This window comes from Globicephala melas, chromosome 9, assembly GCF_963455315.2.
Source record: "Globicephala melas chromosome 9, mGloMel1.2, whole genome shotgun sequence".
Lineage (NCBI taxonomy): Eukaryota > Metazoa > Chordata > Mammalia > Artiodactyla > Delphinidae > Globicephala > Globicephala melas.
In genome coordinates, this window is record NC_083322.1 from 65,067,085 (window position 1) to 65,085,534 (window position 18,450).

At 36.2% G+C, this 18,450-nt stretch overlaps 1 protein-coding gene across 1 annotated transcript in view; it reads left to right on the forward strand.

Annotated features, from left to right (window-relative positions):
* SCIN (scinderin) overlaps nucleotides 1–18,450 on the forward strand; it is an 80,811-nt gene that overhangs the window by 17,699 nt on the left and 44,662 nt on the right. The window contains exon 4 of the mRNA XM_030857179.3: nucleotides 9,102–9,251. Coding sequence (XP_030713039.1) covers nucleotides 9,102–9,251 — 150 coding nt within the window. The remainder of the gene's footprint in view (nucleotides 1–9,101; nucleotides 9,252–18,450) is intronic.

An 18,450-nucleotide genomic window follows, 5' to 3' on the forward strand; every position in this document is an offset into this window, starting at 1 on the left:
ATTTCAACAAATGTCTATCTGTCCAGCTTAAAGCACACAGTCTCAAATACAGTCATGTGTATAGAGATGCAATTTTTTTTTCAATCTATAACTCAACCTTGTTTTATTGTCAACCTTCTATTTCCACAGGAAGGTTAAAAGTGTCTTGCCTTATTAAGGTGAATTTTGTTTGTCATTAAAGAAAATCAGATTATCCCACCCACCCCCTTCCCCATCCCAGAGGATGCATAGGTAATATTATTGCCTGGGATAGGGGACAGGGTTGAGAATGGAAGCATGAGTCTGGTTTGCAGTCTTCAGCCGCCCTCCTCTCTAAGCTTCATTGAGGCATCACTATTTCATTGAATCTTGAGCTCTGGGCTTTGGCCTCTGTCCTAAGACACTTGCTGGAAAATATTCATGGCCTCACTTTGGTCTTCTGAGATGCCCACATATCCGCTGCAAGACCCTTTCTGGTTCTATCAGCCACTACTGCATCTGCCCTCAGGACCTCTACTTAGTTTTTCCCATGCCGCACTGGAGTTGTGGGGACAGTATATCCAAAAGGTTACCAGTACCCTTTGGTCCAACTGCCTGGACACTGACCAGAGTTGTTTCTGCTCTAATGCTTGGGATCATGGATGAATGTATGACAGATAAGGAGGAGTAGACATTTACCGAGGCCTTCTCAAAAACTGATTGCACCTGATCAAGTTTCCTGGTTCCCTTGTAATCACCTCCTTTTCTTGGATCAGACAAACTAGGCTTATACCATTTCACACTGTTGCCTTCTCTGTGGTTTCTTCAATACACTCTGGCCCCTGAGGCCAAGACTGTGGCTCTCGATATGCAAAACCAACTTTCTAGACCACATCCTCAATCCTCCCCTGCAGAACACTTAACTCTAGGAAAATCAAGGTTCTTTTAAATTAAAACTATGTTGTCTTTCAGACTTTTGTCTCTACTATGACTTAAGAAGGCTTATTTTAAAACTGAGAGCTGAGCAATATCTTCCTATTTCTGGATAAATTTGTCCTTACTCCAAAGTAATGCATCCCACTAGATTTACTGGGAAGAGCCTTCAGGCCACAAAAAAAAGATAATGGGAAAGATAAACCTAATTTTAAATCTCTGAAATTTACCCTGTAATAAAAGTGTGGATGAATGAATGGCATTTAGTGTGTGCTTAGTGTAAAGTGCTGGGTGCTTGGAGTGTAAAGATGAAAACCAGGTAGCCTTTGGCCTCCAGGTGCCATGAAGTGGTGAGAGACAGAAACACATACACAAGTCAGAGTATGACCAGGTAGAATGTGAGAAGTGCTGGAATGGAGCTACACACAGGCTGTCACTGGAGAATGGATGAGGGCCCTAGGAAAGACGGCTCTCCAGGTATTAGGAGTTATATTTTAATTCTCAATCATGGTTTCACACTGGCATCATTTAGAAGAGGTTTTAAAAATACTGATGCCTGTGATTTGACTCCTGAAGATTCTGATTTTAAGGTTTTGGGACGGGCCTTTGGTGTAGGGTGGTTTTTTTTTTTTGGCCAGGCTGTGAGGCATGTAGGATCTTAGTTCCCCAACCAGGGATTGAACCCATGCCCTCTGCATTGGAAGTGTGGAGTCTTAACCACTGGACCGCCAGGGAAGTCTTGGTGTAGGTTCTTTTTAAGCTCTACCCCCAGATTATTATATTGGACAGTGAACGTCCCCATTTCAATATGGGAAATGTCTAATGGTGCTGGGAAATTCACAATCATATGTTCGAAGAACCAGTAAGTTAGTTAAAGATAGTTGAATCACCTACTTCTGTGGCTGGAAGAAATTATTTTTGAAAAATAAATATATATGATTTGCCAAATACTTTGACTAGTACAGAGAACCCAATTTCACCTTCTCTTGCTACAAAAAGAATGCTCCAAAAGCTGTCACCTGTTCCCAGTTAGTGGCATCACTGCCACAGCCAAGCTAGATTTGTCCAAGTCATTTCCCCCATTCCCGGTCCTCTAGTACCCATCCAAAGGCATGGTTGACCGACCCTGTAGGCTTTAACCTTATAAATCCCTGTCTTCTCCTCTTCTCCATCACCACTGCTTTGTCCTACCTCACATATAACTCCTTCCTTTCTGGTCGCCCTGCCTTCAGTAACCATACACACCCTCTGCATCCAACTTACATCCTTCAGTCAGAGATGTTTTTTAGAACACGTATACATGTCATTGAAGGATATTGAGTTGGCTTGGCTTTAAACAACAACAAAATAGAATGTAAATAAACATTTGTTTATCAAAAACTAAAAAAAGTCATGTTTTAAAGTTAAAAAAAAGAAGGTAGGTCCTAGAAGTATTGCAGAAGACATTATCATTTTTTTAACATCTTTTTTTTTTAACGTCTTTATTGGAGTACAATTGCTCCACAATGGTGTGCTAGCCTCCGCCCTACAACAAAGCGAGTCAGCCATACATATACACACACCCCATTATTGGAGTATAATTGCTTTACAACGGTGTGTTAGTTTCTGCTTTATAACAAAGTGAATCAGCTATACATATACACACACCCCATTATTGGAGTATAATTGCTTTACAACGGTGTGTTCGTTTCTGCTTTATAACAAAGTGAATCAGCTATACATATACATATATCCCCATATCTCCTTCCTCTTGTGTCTCCCTCCCTCTCACCCTCCCTATTCCCACCCCTCTAGGTGGTCACAAAGCACAGAGCTGATCTCCCTGTGCTATGCAGCTGCTTCCCACTACCTATCTATTTTACATTTCGTAGTGTATATATGTCCATGCCACTCTCTCACTTCATCCCAGCTTACCCTTCCCCCTCCCCGTGTCCTCAAGTTCATTCTCTACATCCGCGTCTTTATTCCTGTCCTGCCCCTAGGTTCTTCAGAACCTTTTTTTTTTTTTTTAGATGCCGTATATATGTGTTAGCATATGGTATTTTTCTCTTTCTGACTTACTTCACTCTGTATGACAGACTCTAGGTTCATCCAACTCACTACAAATAACTCAATTTCGTTTCTTTTTTCTGTTCCATTGTATATATGTGCCCCATCTTCTTTATCCATTCATCTGTCTTGGACACTTAGGTTGCTTCCATGTCCTGGCTATTGTAAATAGAGCTGCAATGAACTTTGTGGTACATGACTCTTTTTGAATTATGGTTTTCTTAGGGTATATGCCCAGTAGTGGGACTGCTGGGTCATATGGTAGTTCTATTTTTAGTTTTTTAAGGAACTTCCATACTGTTCTCCATAGTGGCTGTTAAGTAGTTTTTGGAGAATCTCCAGCCTAGAGGGGTATCTGAATGAACTTCTGTATTTGGTTAACTAGATCTAAAGGAAAACTAAACACAGGAAAAATAAAGCCAGTAGAAGCAAGGGAGAGAAATAAGTCTGCCCCCACCCGTTTTATAAACTTTTAGATGTATTTAGAATAAAAAAGTTAGAAAAGGACAAAAGAGTAGCAATTCCATCTGAATTCTTTGCCCATGTTATGAGTCACCATCACATGGCTGTTTGGGGGTCTCCTTTAATCTTGCCTCCCTTCAAGGGCATCATTGACCACTGTTTTATTTCTGCTCTTATTTCCTGTCCCCAAATGAGGTTTGGCTGCACTTTGATGTTTGACTTGTTAACTCTGACCATGTAGTTTAAAGGAAATTTTAGAAACCTCTAGGTCTGCCCCCAGTGTGGTTGTTTCTATGAATATCACTCATTTGTTTTGATTTCTTGTTACTTGGTGGTCCGAACTAATTGCCAGTAACAGTTTCTCTTTACTCCCTTATTTTTTCCTTTTCAAACTATCCAGAGTGATTTTGTTTTCCTTTAATAGTTTGTACATTGAGTTAATTATAGTTTCACAAACTTCTACTAGAGGATGTTCGTGGGCAACATGTACGTCAGCAAATTTCAGCCAAAATTTAAGTGGACTTCATTCTAAATTGAATGGATATTTCCATATTTACAGGGAGTTTTTATATCCTTCCCTCTCCCCAAACATGACATTTAGTGTTGAGCTGTTAAATCCCTTAGGATCTTAGAAGGTAAAATAGTTGCCTCTGAAACCATGTTTGTTCTACAATTTTCAGTGTCTAGTACACTTAATTCACATTTACAAAAGGTTTTTCATCTAAATCCCATTAAAGTATTACAAATAAAACAATTTAAATTATAATGAAAACTTTTTCTGGTTGTAATAATACATATCAACCTATCATATCAATTCAGACATCTTTTAGCTCTATGCAGAATTTCTTTTTTTCAGCCCATGCCCTCTAAAAAAAAGGTTAAGTTGCATTATAGGAGAGTTTTTCAAGCATGGGGCCGATTGAGTACAAAGTTTCCTTGTGCCCGGAGTGGTGAATAGTCTTAACCAACTACCTCTGAATAGAGTAAGTGTTGGGCTAACACAGTTTATTAATAGTACTACACACATTCATCTCATCACTGTACAGCTCTGTTAAAATAAGATGTCTTAAACACATCATCTACACGTGGTGGAATATAAATTGCTCAAATTTAATGAATTGCTCAAATTCTGTTTAAAATTTAAAACATGTTTAATGTACTACTACCATTATTGAACAAACTATATTTGTATAAAAATTAATTAGCATTGAATGAAAAGGGTTTTTTAATTAATTTTTTAAACAGTTTTGGCTTTTAGCAATTTAAAATTAAAGTCCACATTTTATTGCTTTTCTTGTCTGAGTTAACCACTGAAAATTAAGTGTAGTAAATAAGATAATATGTCACTTATAGAAATAGCACAAAATAAGGTGAAAGTAATGAAAGAGTAAGCATAACATAAAACATTCATTTTCATGCTCAGTAAGAAATTTTTTTTGGTAACACTTTCTTTAGTGATTTAGTCATCTTTGAATTAAAAGGAAAACTTCACTATTAAAAGTTTTATTATTTTTATGAGTATTTCCTAGATATGTTTTTGCTATGTTAAAGGTTGAAACTGGTCTCTAAGCAATGGTGAGGAATATTTTCTACAACTAAATTTATCTGTGAATTGATACTGCACATAAAACTCCCAACCCAAAGTAATATCATGGAAAATATTTTGGGATCCAAAGAATATTGTAAAATTCTATGTTAAATAATAATTATATTTAGAAAATTATCATTAGCTATAATTCTTTTTAAACACATTTTACCAGACTTCCTTAATGCTTTACAGATACTAATAAAATTTATTGTGATTTTCACTAATCATTAGAGAAATGCAAATCAAAACTACAGTGAGGTATCACCTCACACCAGTCAGAATGGCCATCATCAAAAAATCTACAAACAATAAATGCTGGAGAGGGTGTGTAGAAAAAGGAACCCTCTTGCACTGTTGGTGGGAATGTAAATTGATACAGCCACTATAGAGAACAGTATGGAGGTTCCTTAAAAAACTAAAAATAGAACTGCCATAAGACCCAGCAATCCCACTACTGGGCATATACCCTGAGAAAACCATAATTCAAAAAGAGTCATGTACCACAATGTTCATTGCAGCTCTATTTACAATAGCCAGGACGTGGAAGCAACCTAAGTATCCATCAACAGATGAATGGATAAAGAAGATGTGGCACATATATACAATGGAATATTAGTCAGCCATAAAAAGAAACGAAATTGAACTATTTGTAGTGAGGTGGATGTACCTAGAGTCTGTCATACAGAGTGAAGTAAGTCAGAAAGAGAAAAACAAATATCGTATGCTAACACATATATATATGGCGTCTAAAAAAAAAAAAGAAGAAAAGGTTCTGAAGAGCCTAGGGGCAGGACAGGAATAGAGATGCAGACATAGAGAATGGACTTGAGGACGTGGGGAGGGGGAAGGGTAAGCTGGGATGAAGTGAGAGAGTGGCAAGGACATATATACACTACCAAATGTAAAATAGATAGGTAGTGGGAAGCAGCTGCATAGCACAGGGAGATCAGCTCGGTGCTTTGTGACCACCTAGATGGGTGGGATAGAGAGGGTGGGAGGCAGACGCAAGAGGGAGGGGATATGGGGATATATGTGTATGTATAGCTGATTCACTTTGTTATAAAGCAGAAACTAACACACCATTGTAAAGCAATTTTACCTCAATAAAAATGTTTAAAAAAAATTTAGTGTGATTTTATATAATCTCTTTGAAGTGGATGAGAGGCCATTTATACAACTAAGGTAGGGAGAATATAAACATCTATTAGATGAATATAAAAATACAGAGCAAATCAGTAATGAAAGTTGTTTACAAGCCTGAGATATCTAGAGAGCTAACTTCTGATCCACTTCCTATATTTCATTGTTATGTAAAAATTGGAAGTTTGCTTTCTCAGATCTACTAAGAAAAGAATCATTTGCAAAATATCATGGAATAAGGTAGAAAAGGAACCTAGGCTAAGATCCTAAGTGTACTGGCAGAGTAGCCTGCTTGGCTGCATTGGGTAACTAGAAATTGCAGATTCCCTGTAACACTTGCCTGATGCAACGGGTGCTCCTGGGGACCAGAAGAGGTTCTCAGCCTTGGTTTAATGCTTAGAATCATCTAGGGAGCATTCAATAAATGCGGCTGCCCAGAATACACCTGAGAGTCCCAAAGGGTAGGCTCAGGTATCCATTTAAAAAAAAAAAAAAAATCACCATCTTACTCCACCACCTGATTTTAATGCTCAGTGATTAGACGTTAGCTGATCGTTCGTTGGGAACCATTTATTTTCACTCTTTGTAACTGTTGGTCTGGGCCAGGTATTCAAATGTGAGCCTCATGTTCAGATGCCCAGGTATAGAAAAGAGGTTAGAGCGGAAACAATAGCGGCACGCAATTCTCTGAAAAACAGAAAAGAAACACCCCTTAACAATGTTGAATAACTAAATTAGATTCTAAAATGAAAGGAATTGCAAAGCACAGTCTCTTTTTCTTTTACTTCTTATAAAGGCTTGAATTCCTAAGACTTATATTTTATTCTTGAAGAGGAATGTGGAAAAGGTGAAGCAGGATCATGGGGGTGGGGGGCCGGTTTAAGGGGACAGAGAGACTGTTGCCGACCTGTGTGCTTTCAGGTTGTGCCCCCAGGGAGAGGGATCCTGCCCAATTTCAGGTAATCAGTGAACTATTTTTGAATGGAGAAATGACTCTGGACTGGAAATGTCTTGTGATTAAAGAAAAGAGCCTGTCTCTCTGAATTTTGGGGTGCCCTTTTATTTGCTGTTATTAATTTATTTCCTCTTTTAAAAATTGCAAACATAAAGCCACATAGAAAGTGGCTGCTGGTCTGTCTCCTTTATATTGTACTTAACCACAAAGCAATAACTACAAAGCAACCCCCTCTCCAGATTGACTACAGGAAGTATGTGTGGAAACGTTTTGAAAACTAAGTGTTGTGCAAACATATTATTAGCATTAGTTGTCTACATGTCAGTCTCTCCTTGCTAGTTTTCGCTCATTCATCTCTTTATTCCCAACATCTAGCTCCTAATAGGCAGCTAATAAATGTGAGTGACATTTAAAAAAGAAAAGGAAAAAACACTGATTTAGATACAGCAAAAACTGAAGGCTTTCTTTCTGCAGTTACATGCCCCTTCCCATGTATTAAAGATACTGTGTATCTTTAAAAATCTTTTTCTGCAAAGACAGAAACAGAGCTTATATTTTTGTTTCTGTACTTTAATGGAGCTATATTATTCTGTGGCTTTATGTTATTTATGATATACCTGGATATTTTTAACATCGGTGTTTAAACATTGTCCTCAATTTCTAACCACTGAAGAATAGTCTATAGTATCCACGTAATGACATTTATATGGCCATCTCCCTATTGATGGGCATTTGTGTTTGTTTTGTTTGTTTCTTTGTTTTTGCATCCCATGTTTGAATAGTTCTATAAAATAGATTCCTAGAAATGGAATTTCCTGATTTTAAAATCATATATAATTTTTTGGTATGACACCAAAGTGCCCTCAAAAAAGCCTGTGTCAGTATCTACCACCCAAATAGTGTGTGATAATACCCACTCCCACATCCTACCAGGCCTGGGTACCATTACATTTCTTTCTTTCTTTTGTTAAACCACATTTAATGGAGAAAATGACATTTTATTATTTTACATGTTATTGTATACTTTCTGAACACTGTACCTAAGTCTAAAATATATATATATATATATATATATTTTTTTTTTTTGCGGTACGCGGGCCTCTCACTGCTGTGGCCTCTTCCGTCGCGGAGCACAGGCTCCGGATGCGCAGGCTCAGTGGCCACGGCTCACGGACCCAACCGCTCCGCGGCATGTGGGATCTTCCCAGACCGGGGCACGAACCCGTGTCCCCTGCATCGGCAGGCGGACTCTCAACCACTGCGCCACCAGGGAAGCCCTAAAATATATATTTTAATCTAAGTGGCAACTAATGTATATAATTTACAATATATCAAACTGCTGTTTCTGTTTTTCTAAATTTCTGTTAAAGTATAATTTTGATTTTTTTTCTATATATCATAATTTATATTACTGTAATCCTATTGTTGAACATTTAATGTCTTCCCAATGCCTCACTAATATAATCACATCAGTGAAAACCCTTGTACATGTGTTGTTTTCTCTTCTTTATGAATAATTTATTAAAATAAATTCCAGATAGTGATATTACTGGGTCAGAGTTTTAACTCTTTTTATGATTCTTGATAAGAATTGTTAAATTGCTTTACAAAAGAGATAGGTCATGTTTTATGATCATCAAGAGCATATTCCTACTATAACAGATTCTTGACTATCTGAAATACGTTAGATTTATTATTCTAAATTTAAATAATTTATATAAGTTTACTTTTATAAATTGTACTTAGTGGATTATATACACAGAGAATGCTGAGGTATATATTTATATTTTCCATGTTTAAAAATGCTTACTTCATAATGCTAACTGAAAGCAACAGGATACAGAATGAGGTATAAATTAAATATATAAAAATTATATATACCTCAACAATAGATCAATTTAATTTCATTTTTTAGACCTTTTTGTTTTTCTCCTAATTAATCACAGTGTGTATTACACCAGGGCTGAATGTCCTCCACGTATTCCTGGGGTCAAAAGATCTGTCTTTTTCTTTTAGGAAATTTACCAGTGGTGTGGATCCTCTTGCAACAAATATGAGCGTCTGAAGGCCAGCCAGGTTGCCATCGGCATTCGGGACAATGAAAGGAAAGGAAGAGCTCAACTAATTGTGGTGGAAGACGGGCATGAATCATCAGAGCTTATAAAGGTATTCAGAGCTTGCCACTCTAAGTTTTGTGTGTGTTAGTGTGTGTGTTAGATTTAATAACTTCTTAATACTTAGGCTAAGGTTAGGTAAGAGGAAGTATCAGTGTTTTATAAGTCATGGTATTAGGAAAATAGAACATCATGACTGTTTTCTCCCACCGCTGGGATGACTATCAAAGAAGTCTTGTGCCTGTCTTCTGAGACATTCAAGGACAAATAGGTGGGCAAAACCTTTGAGATTGACTATAAGAAAATATTTTGGAAGAAACATAATAGTTTTTTCATCTGGGCTTCTCAAATTTTTTATAACGCAGTGATTTTCTTCAATTTTAAAATTAACAATTATTTCGTTAAAAGAATGAAATAAAATCTTATACCAAGAGATTAAATACACCAATATTTTAAATACTTCAATCATTTTAAACTAAGAATTACAGTATAGGCAAGACATAATTTTAGCATAGTTGTTAAATCAGTATGAATTGTCTGTATGGCTCTTTATACCTCTGTCATTTACTTAATCAACATACAAGTCCCGGACATTTAGTTGTGACCAAGTGTATATATGGTATATATTCCCTTAAGGAAGATTATCAGTCAAAGGGTATAATCATATTCAGGTGTCTAGATACACGTTGGTAAATTGATTCCCATTTATTCATTCAACAAATATTTATTGAATTCCTACAGGAGCCAGGCACTAAATGTTTGTACCAGTTGCTGCTTCCTTGACCAAAGCACTGTGTTCCTTCATGACTTTACAGAGCACTGTCAGGATATCCTGTTGTAGTACCTTTTTGAATCTTCCCACATGTAATAGTAGCAGGAGGTATCTCTTTGAGTTTTCCTTTCTCTAATTTCCTGGGATATTATGCATTTTCCCCCAATGATTTTAGCCATTGGGCGCTTAAATTTTTCTAAAGACAATCCTGTAAACATATATTTTTAATATTTTTTATTTAGAGCAATTTAATGCATTAGTTACCTGATCAGATGCTAGCCTACATAATCCAGCAATCGAAAATTATATAATGATATCATTTTATTGATTATAATGTCTTTAAACTTTATTACTTTAATAACCACCAAACACAGACTTTCACATTAATGATGTTTTAGAAATAATTTTAATTCAATGGGAAGATGATCACGGTACAATGCTAAGAGAAAAGGCAGGCTATAAAATTTTAGGTACAATATTATCTTAATATGTAAGTTTACATTATATAGCTATATATTCATATATACATTTATATCTGGAAAGAAATATGCTGAAATATTACCAACACCACCAATATATGGCTTTGACTCTGGGGATATGGCTTCTTGTTATTTTCTTCTGCATTTGTCTTTGTGTTTTCAAAATTTATTATAATGGATGTGTATTCCTTTTATAATTAGAAAAAAAAAGGCCATCTGAAAAAATAAAATAAGGGACGACTATTGAAACCTGGGTTTTCAGAAGTCAGACTAACATTACTAATATATTAGACCTTGAAACTATTTAGAGCACATTCTTGATCTTTTAATATTTTTTAAAGACCTCTGTTCTGCAGATGTGATCACCATTTAAGTCATCTAATTCTCATATTTGGGAGCAAAAATCTATAAATAAGATGTATTTCTAATTGATTATAACTTCTTGTCTCAATAGCTATGCTTTGATAGAAGTGGAGCCAGGGACACAATTTGCCCTTGTAGGGAGCTAGAGGGAGTGTTGCATTAACTGTCAGGCTAGCTTCTCCATGGTCATCTTGGAAAGTCCCTTAAACTCTCATTGTCTCTGGTTCCTCATTTGTAAAGTGAGGGTTAGATGAAGTGGCTTCTCTGGTCCCTTTAGATTCCAATGATCTGTGATTCAACCTTGTCTCTCAGGCAATGGCTGTGTTTAATTACCAGTCATTTGTAGTCTGTTCTAGGCAACGAAACCACTGAGGCCAAGGGCCTTAACTGTGCATATGTATTTTTGATGTCTTTGCTTATTGGATATCACTCAAAGTTCTGAGAAAGAAAAGCTTAAATAGTCGATGACTATATTATGCTGTTAAATTAAAATGAGACAATGCAAACCTGAAGAAAAAAATTTGTAAAAATATAACTTCGATTTTAAAATATCAGTGATAGGGATAAGGGACATACTGTTTAATATAAAATGCTATGTCTGTGTTTTAGGGGCTCTTTGTTTTCTGGTTTCTAAAAAATCCTAGAAAACACTGACTTTGTTTCCATTCAGTACATTCAATTTATACTGCATTATGATGGACAGCTGTCACTCACAATTGATCTGAACTGAATTTTGAGTGAAAGCCTTTTTTTTTTTTTTTTTTTTGTTAAAAAGCATTCGGTGGGAAGTTCTGTTTTCAGAAATGTTCTTTTGTGGCCTGATTACAAGGGTAGGTAGTTGTTTGATGAATTACCTATGGACTTAAGATAAACAAGTTTGACCTCTAGGCTTTCTTAATGTTGTACTGTAACAATAGAATTCAAAGAGCTCATGAACTTGGTTGGGAAAAAAATTACAGCTTCATTTTCACCGATTTCTTTGTGAAAATTTTCTCCAATTGTGAATGTAGTTGATAAACGACAGTAGTATGAGCAGAACTTGTGACTTTTCAGATCACACTATAGATATTGCATATAACCTCCAAGTATCACTTATGCTCATCACTACTTGGTAATTAGGGCAGTTATTAGACCTGCTTTTCAGTAATATTATTTAATGAGTAAATGAAGAAGCTTATTTATTACTTTATTTACTTTATTATTTTTACTTTATTACTTTATTACTTTATTTACTTTATTTATTATTTATATATTACTTTATTTATTACTTTTTTACTTTTGCTTTTTTAAATATATTTTGATTTTTTGATAGTTTTATTCTAATATAATTGGTTTCCATTGTAAGTATTTTATTTTATACGTTTAAAAAATACATTTATCAGTAGGGGTTCATAGGCTTCAAAAGTGGTCCAAAATGGTCCATAGCACACAGACAAAAAAGGTTACCTCGTTTAAGATAATGGAACACCACTTCTTTTCCTGAGACTCTAATGCAACTGTTGACTTTGCTAGAGGATTCCAAAAATCTAAAAATCTTTCAAAATATCTTATAAAATTGACCTGTTAAGTGACTCATTTTTAATGAGAATTAAAAAAAATTATTTATTTCCAAAAACTTTGAAAGTGTATATATGAAGGTTGGTAATGGCTTGAAGTCAAGGACTTTTCAACCAGTTAAATGATGTGATTGTCATGATTCCATATTCAATGCTGAATTTTTGGAACATGTCTTTGTAACACATTCAAGTGATCAACACTGAAAATATTGAAAAAAAATTTTTCTGAGAGTCTTTTGAAAAATTGATCTTTATTTAGAGGTAGTTCAACTATCTTTTGATCACAATATTATTTTCACACAATTTTAATATGGCTTATCTCTAGGATGATCATAAATTTATCCTTCAAACAAAACACTCTGGAGAGTAATAGTGGGCACTAACCAGACAGGACACAACATGCATTAACAAGAACCGTCTGGGGAAACAGGATGTGTGGTCAGCCTCTTATCTGTATCTTAAGCACTTTTAAAAGCTTGTATGCCTAAATATGAAGGTAATCCTATAAGCAGAACTAACTAAAACCTGTAATTAAAGTCATGTATACTCTGTGCTTGTTTTCTCCTAACTGTAAACATATTTACCATGAAAAGCTGCATGTAAATTATGTAAAGCTTTTTTCTTTTCATATTTAAAATAAATAATCAATGAATGTGAAGGAAAATTAAATATCTCACTAGACCGAAGGTCTCAAACTTTCTTTGTTGATTCTACTCATTCTTGAAACATTAGGAGGGAGGCTAAAAGTCCCTTGAGGAAAAATGGCTAAGGTGAATAACTTATCAGTATGTTTTATAGACTTTCATTTTTAAAAAGATAGCATTGCGTAGATATCAAAAAGAAAGAAGGAGCAAGTTGTTTGAAACAACAACAAAACAACCAATTCTTCTAACCTGGAAAGAGTTTTTTTCAATGTAATTTAATAAACTTGTTAAGTCTATAATCATTGTAAATGCTAGTGGAGGAATCCTGGCAGTAAAAATACTACAGGGAGATTGTTAGCAGATGCTTTGTTGTTGAACTGTTAGATTTCTTGCTTCTATAAAAACACTGAGGCTCCCTGGAAAGTCATATGCACAATCATTATTTTAGATTTGGGTAAAAGAAGAAAATTGGAAAGAAAAATTAGAATGTCATGTGATGTCTTAGTTAATAAGTGTTTTTTTCTTTTCATAAAAGCATGTACTTTATTATTAGAGACATAGCACAACAAGTGGGAGAGCACGCAGAGGAACAGTTTGCTTATTTAAGACAGAAGCAAGGCAGAGATGCACAGTCGGAGAGCAAGGGTGTGGGCATCCTCCCTAATGAGGAGGAGCCAATAAGTGTTTATTGATCACTGGGTTGGTTCCCAGTAAAGTTCAGACTGTATTTTTTTGTCTGATTGAGAAGATAAGCATGCACCCGGTCTAAAACACAGTCCTAGAGTGGTAACAGGTTGTGAGGGTCCTCAAATGCCAGAGAAAACACAGTCAGAATGATACCACCAGTGGTTGAAAGACTTCTCATGATAAAACTTATGTATTTTATTTTATTATTTTTTTAAAATTTATTTTATTGAAGTATAGTTGATTTACAATGTTGTGTTCATTTCTGCTGTACAGCAAAGTGATTCAGTTATACACATATATATGTATATACACACATTCTTTTTCATATTCTTTTCCATTATGGTTTATCACAGGATATTGAACATAGTTCCCTGTGCTGTACAGTAGGACCTTATAGTTTATCCATTCTGTACATAATAGTTTGCATCTGCTAATCCCAAACTCCCAATTCATCCCTCCCAAATTTATGTATTTTAGACCATATGACAATAGCATATAAAATAGATTAATCTCCAGAGGATCTCCCAGTATAGGAATTGTGTTCATCTTGTTACTATAAGTCATAATTGACTACTTGAAAATAAGAAAATTTATTCAATCATTCTTTTGAGAAGTTGATCAGATATTTATGATGTGCTCATCTGGTAATCTTGTAAATAAAATCTAGAGTTGAACTGTGCAGATATTTCTTAAATTATCCTTTAGATATCTATTTAGGCAAAGAGTAAAATTTTAGTTATACTTCCCCAAAGTACTTTGCCCAATGAAATTTATATCTTAACAATGCTACTCTAAATTCCTTGAAGACAAGACATTGCCTTTATATCTGTGGAAGCCTCACAGCTCTAACTCATTGCTCATTAATATTTAGAAAATTAATACAATTAACTGGGAACTTTGTGGTTTTAGAAAACCAATTACATTTGTCTTCCTGTTTTCTACAGGATAGTATTGCTTTAAAAAATTCCCTGTGTTATAGATGATAGTGTTGGTGAATATATGAACAAAGCCATATGGTTGATTAAGTTTTAAAACCAACTGCATTTATGTCGGAGCAGTTAGTGTTTAGATAAGGATAATCCATAGAGTCTGCTAGTCTTCTTTCTACAGATTGATAGTTACAGCTCATCTCCTGGAAAGTGATAACTGAGTCTTGAGCTTATCTACCTTCCCACGTATTAGGCAGATTGCATACACTCCAGGTGAGAGTATGTAGCACAGTAAGAAATAGACAGCAAATGTCTAAAACTTCATTCTGTGAATAAAAATGCATGTCCCCAGGAGCTGCAGTTGGATTCTGCCATCTGTAAAATCTTCCTTCCCAGGTCAGGTCACCTCCCTATTTAGTGTTCAGCAAAATTGGACACTATTTCTGTTTTTGTCCACTTAGTGTGGACTAAAACACACTAAGTGCACACTTAGCGTCCACTTTGTCCACCCTTCTTGCTGTTTAGTACACATCACTGCTGTCCACTGGCCTAGGACTGCTGCCTACAGTCTCGGTGCTGCCTCTCCTCACCACTGGGTTAAAAGTGAATGTGGGGGAAAAAAAAAAAAAAAAGTGAATGTGGGGCTTCCCTGGTGGCGCAGTGATTGAGAGTCCGCCTGCCGATGTAGGGGACACGGGTTCGTGCCCCGGTCCGGGAAGATCCCACGTGCCGCGGAGCGGCTGGGCCCGTGAGCCATGGCCGCTGAGCCTGCGCGTCCGGAGCCTGTGCTCCGCAACGGGAGAGGCCACAGCAGGGAGAGGCCCGCGTACCGCAAAAAAAAAAAAAAAAAAAAAAGTGAATGCGCTCCGTGCACTCCAAGGAACTACACAGATGTAGAGCTTTGTTTTTGAAATCACCCAATATATTTGTCTTATCCTTAACATCAATGCTTAACATCAAAGGCGGTGGTGCTAACACTTCCCAAGGTTGTACAATTTAAATTTACAGAAAGTTAAAGCAGGAGTGATTTTGAACATTTAATCATCTAAGCACTGGAATAGTAATACAGTTTCAGCATGTAGAGCAAAAGGTGAAGAAAAAGCAAGCAGGAATTTGGAAATTTAGAATTGTCAACATTCCATGAAGCTTCTCTGTGGAAACGTTTGCTTTCACAGCATAACCTTGAGTTTACTGGATTTACATGGAGTTATATTTTAATCTTTTAACTAAAATAACATTGTGTATTTGAATCATGCTTAGTCATTTTAAAAATGATACCATAGAGAATGGGAGAAACTTTATTTTCTGGGGATGATTTTTGATTAGATAAATCAGTCCCCATTTATCTTTGTAAAATAATATCAAATGAACCAAAGGAGTGCCAATAATAGAAGTCGGGGAACTGTTTTTGTTGTTGTTTTGTTTTGTTTTTTGTTTTTTGGGGGGGTTTTTTTGCGTTATGCGGGCCTCTCACTGTTGTGGCCTCTCCCGTTGCGGAGCACAGGCTCCGGACGCGCAGGCTCCGGACGCGCAGGCTCAGAGGCCATGGCTCACGGGCCCAGCCGCTCCGCGGCATGTGGGATCCTCCCGGACCGGGGTACGAACCCGTGTCCCCTGCATCGGCAGGCGGACTCTCAACCACTGCGCCACCAGGGAAGCCCTGTTGTTGTTGTTGTTTTGCGGTACGTGGGCCTCTCCCTGTTGTGGCCTCTCCCGTTGCGGAGCACAGGCTCCGGATGCGCAGGCTCAGCGGCCGTGGCTCACGGGCCCAGCCGCTCCGTGGCACATGGGATCTTCCCGGACCTGGGCATGAACCTGTGTCCTGTGCATCGGCAGGCGGACTCTCAACCACTGCGCCACCAGGGACGCCAAGGGAGCTGTTTTGAAAACCCCCTTCATGAGCATTTTGGAACAGTGAGTATACAGTATTTTTAAAGGGTCTAAAGATTTATAGGAAAGTAGTATAAATAAGAATCAAAATCACAGCTTTTCAGCATCAGGGAATAAACCTGGGTGTTTTGAGCTCCTTAAATGTAAATGATAGTTATTTTGTGGGTTTGTAACGCACACACACCACTCATTAAATTATTTTCTGTTGCCCTCTTACTTCATTGTTAGTCACAACTCTGTACTTTGTGAGGATGGAAATTTGAGTTGCCTGAGATACTAATTTGGTCAATAGGCACAGTAAACACTTTTAACACTAAGAGACAACAAAAAACGTTTTGTGAGAGAGGTACACTGCTCTTTGTGTGCTATCCAATTAGTTTTAGCTTCCTTGTTTATCCCTCCTTTATTTTCCAACCTCCTTTTGTAAGTTTTTGGGAAATTGAACAATGTCTGACATATTTTGGAATTTCCTATTTATATCACATGGTGTCTGGCACAGCAGAGACGTTCACCAGAATTTGTTGTCTGAAATAACATTATTATGAGAGCCAAGTGGAGAGAGAAGGTCCATTTATGGGTTTACCATTCAAAGAATTTTAAGGTAAAGGGGTCCAAAATATTTGCCACTCTCTCTAGATTAGTCCTTATATTACATATAGAGAGGAAGTATCAGAGGTACCAGAAAATAGAAATCTTTCCTTTTCTTATATCTGTTGCATTGTAATTAAATCATTGCCCCTGTTTTGCTTTACAGCAATGATACTTAGCACACACCTCAAATCCAAAGATTATAGTGACGAGTAGTGCATGCTGCAAAGTTATGATGCTTCCAGGAGCACTATAGTTGCTGTAGCTATTTGTATCTACCATTTATTGATAGCTTACTTTATGTGCCAGGCACTGTTCAAGGCACCATTCATTTGTTGTCACTTATTTGAATGAATCTTTTATTTGGATGTCTAGTATTTAATTCAGATATCCATTTTGTTCCTCACCAATTCATCCAGTGGGGGAAGTTGAAATATTCTGAACAAAGATAAGAAATAGAGTAAAAGTATACTTAACTATATACAACAATAAGATAATAATTTTTCAAATAATCTTCCACTTTGTCACACCCAAGTTCCACATTGAAGACTTGTGACCTCACTGATAAGATGTCACTTTTATATAATCAGTCCAAACTAATACTACTTGGCAAGCATTTCTGAATGAGGTCATTTCCCCGATAGAACCCATCAACAGGATAATGCAATTCCAAGACAGATGGGTTGTATGGAAGGGTGGATCTTTTCTATATTTGAAATGATAAACTAACACAAATATTAAACTAGAATGGCAGGTTTCTAGTCTCGCTATTATTTATATTTCTCCTCATGTTTGTTATAGTATTAGTGATTATATATATATAGATAGATAGAGTAAAAAAAGACTTACAGTAAGACTATATTTTCTTTCAGCAATTTTAGGTCAATTTCTTCTTATTCCTATGCTAAGAATTAGCCAAACTCAAATATCAAAGGGTAAGATCTCTAAGATTCGTGATTCACAACTCCTTGACATTCATTTTGTAAAATAAATAGTTAAAATATATAATAATAGTTAACTGTAATATTAATTTTATATGTTTCCTCTTAACATCTTGTGCTAAGAATTAGCCAAGCCCAGATATTAGAAGGTTGACTTTTCAAGAGTCAATGATTCACAACTCCTTAGTATTTATTTTGTAATTATTGTTTAATATCATGAGGAAAAGCGTTCACATATTGGAAAGAACTCCCTAAGATAGAGGCCATTTAGCTTGTGATTTTAAGTCATGTTTATCCAGAGCCAAGGATCGCACTATGATGGAATTGGGTTATATTTACAGTACTTCTGCAAATGCAAAACTGTTGTTATTGCTATTAGAATTGCTGTTATGTTTGCAAGGG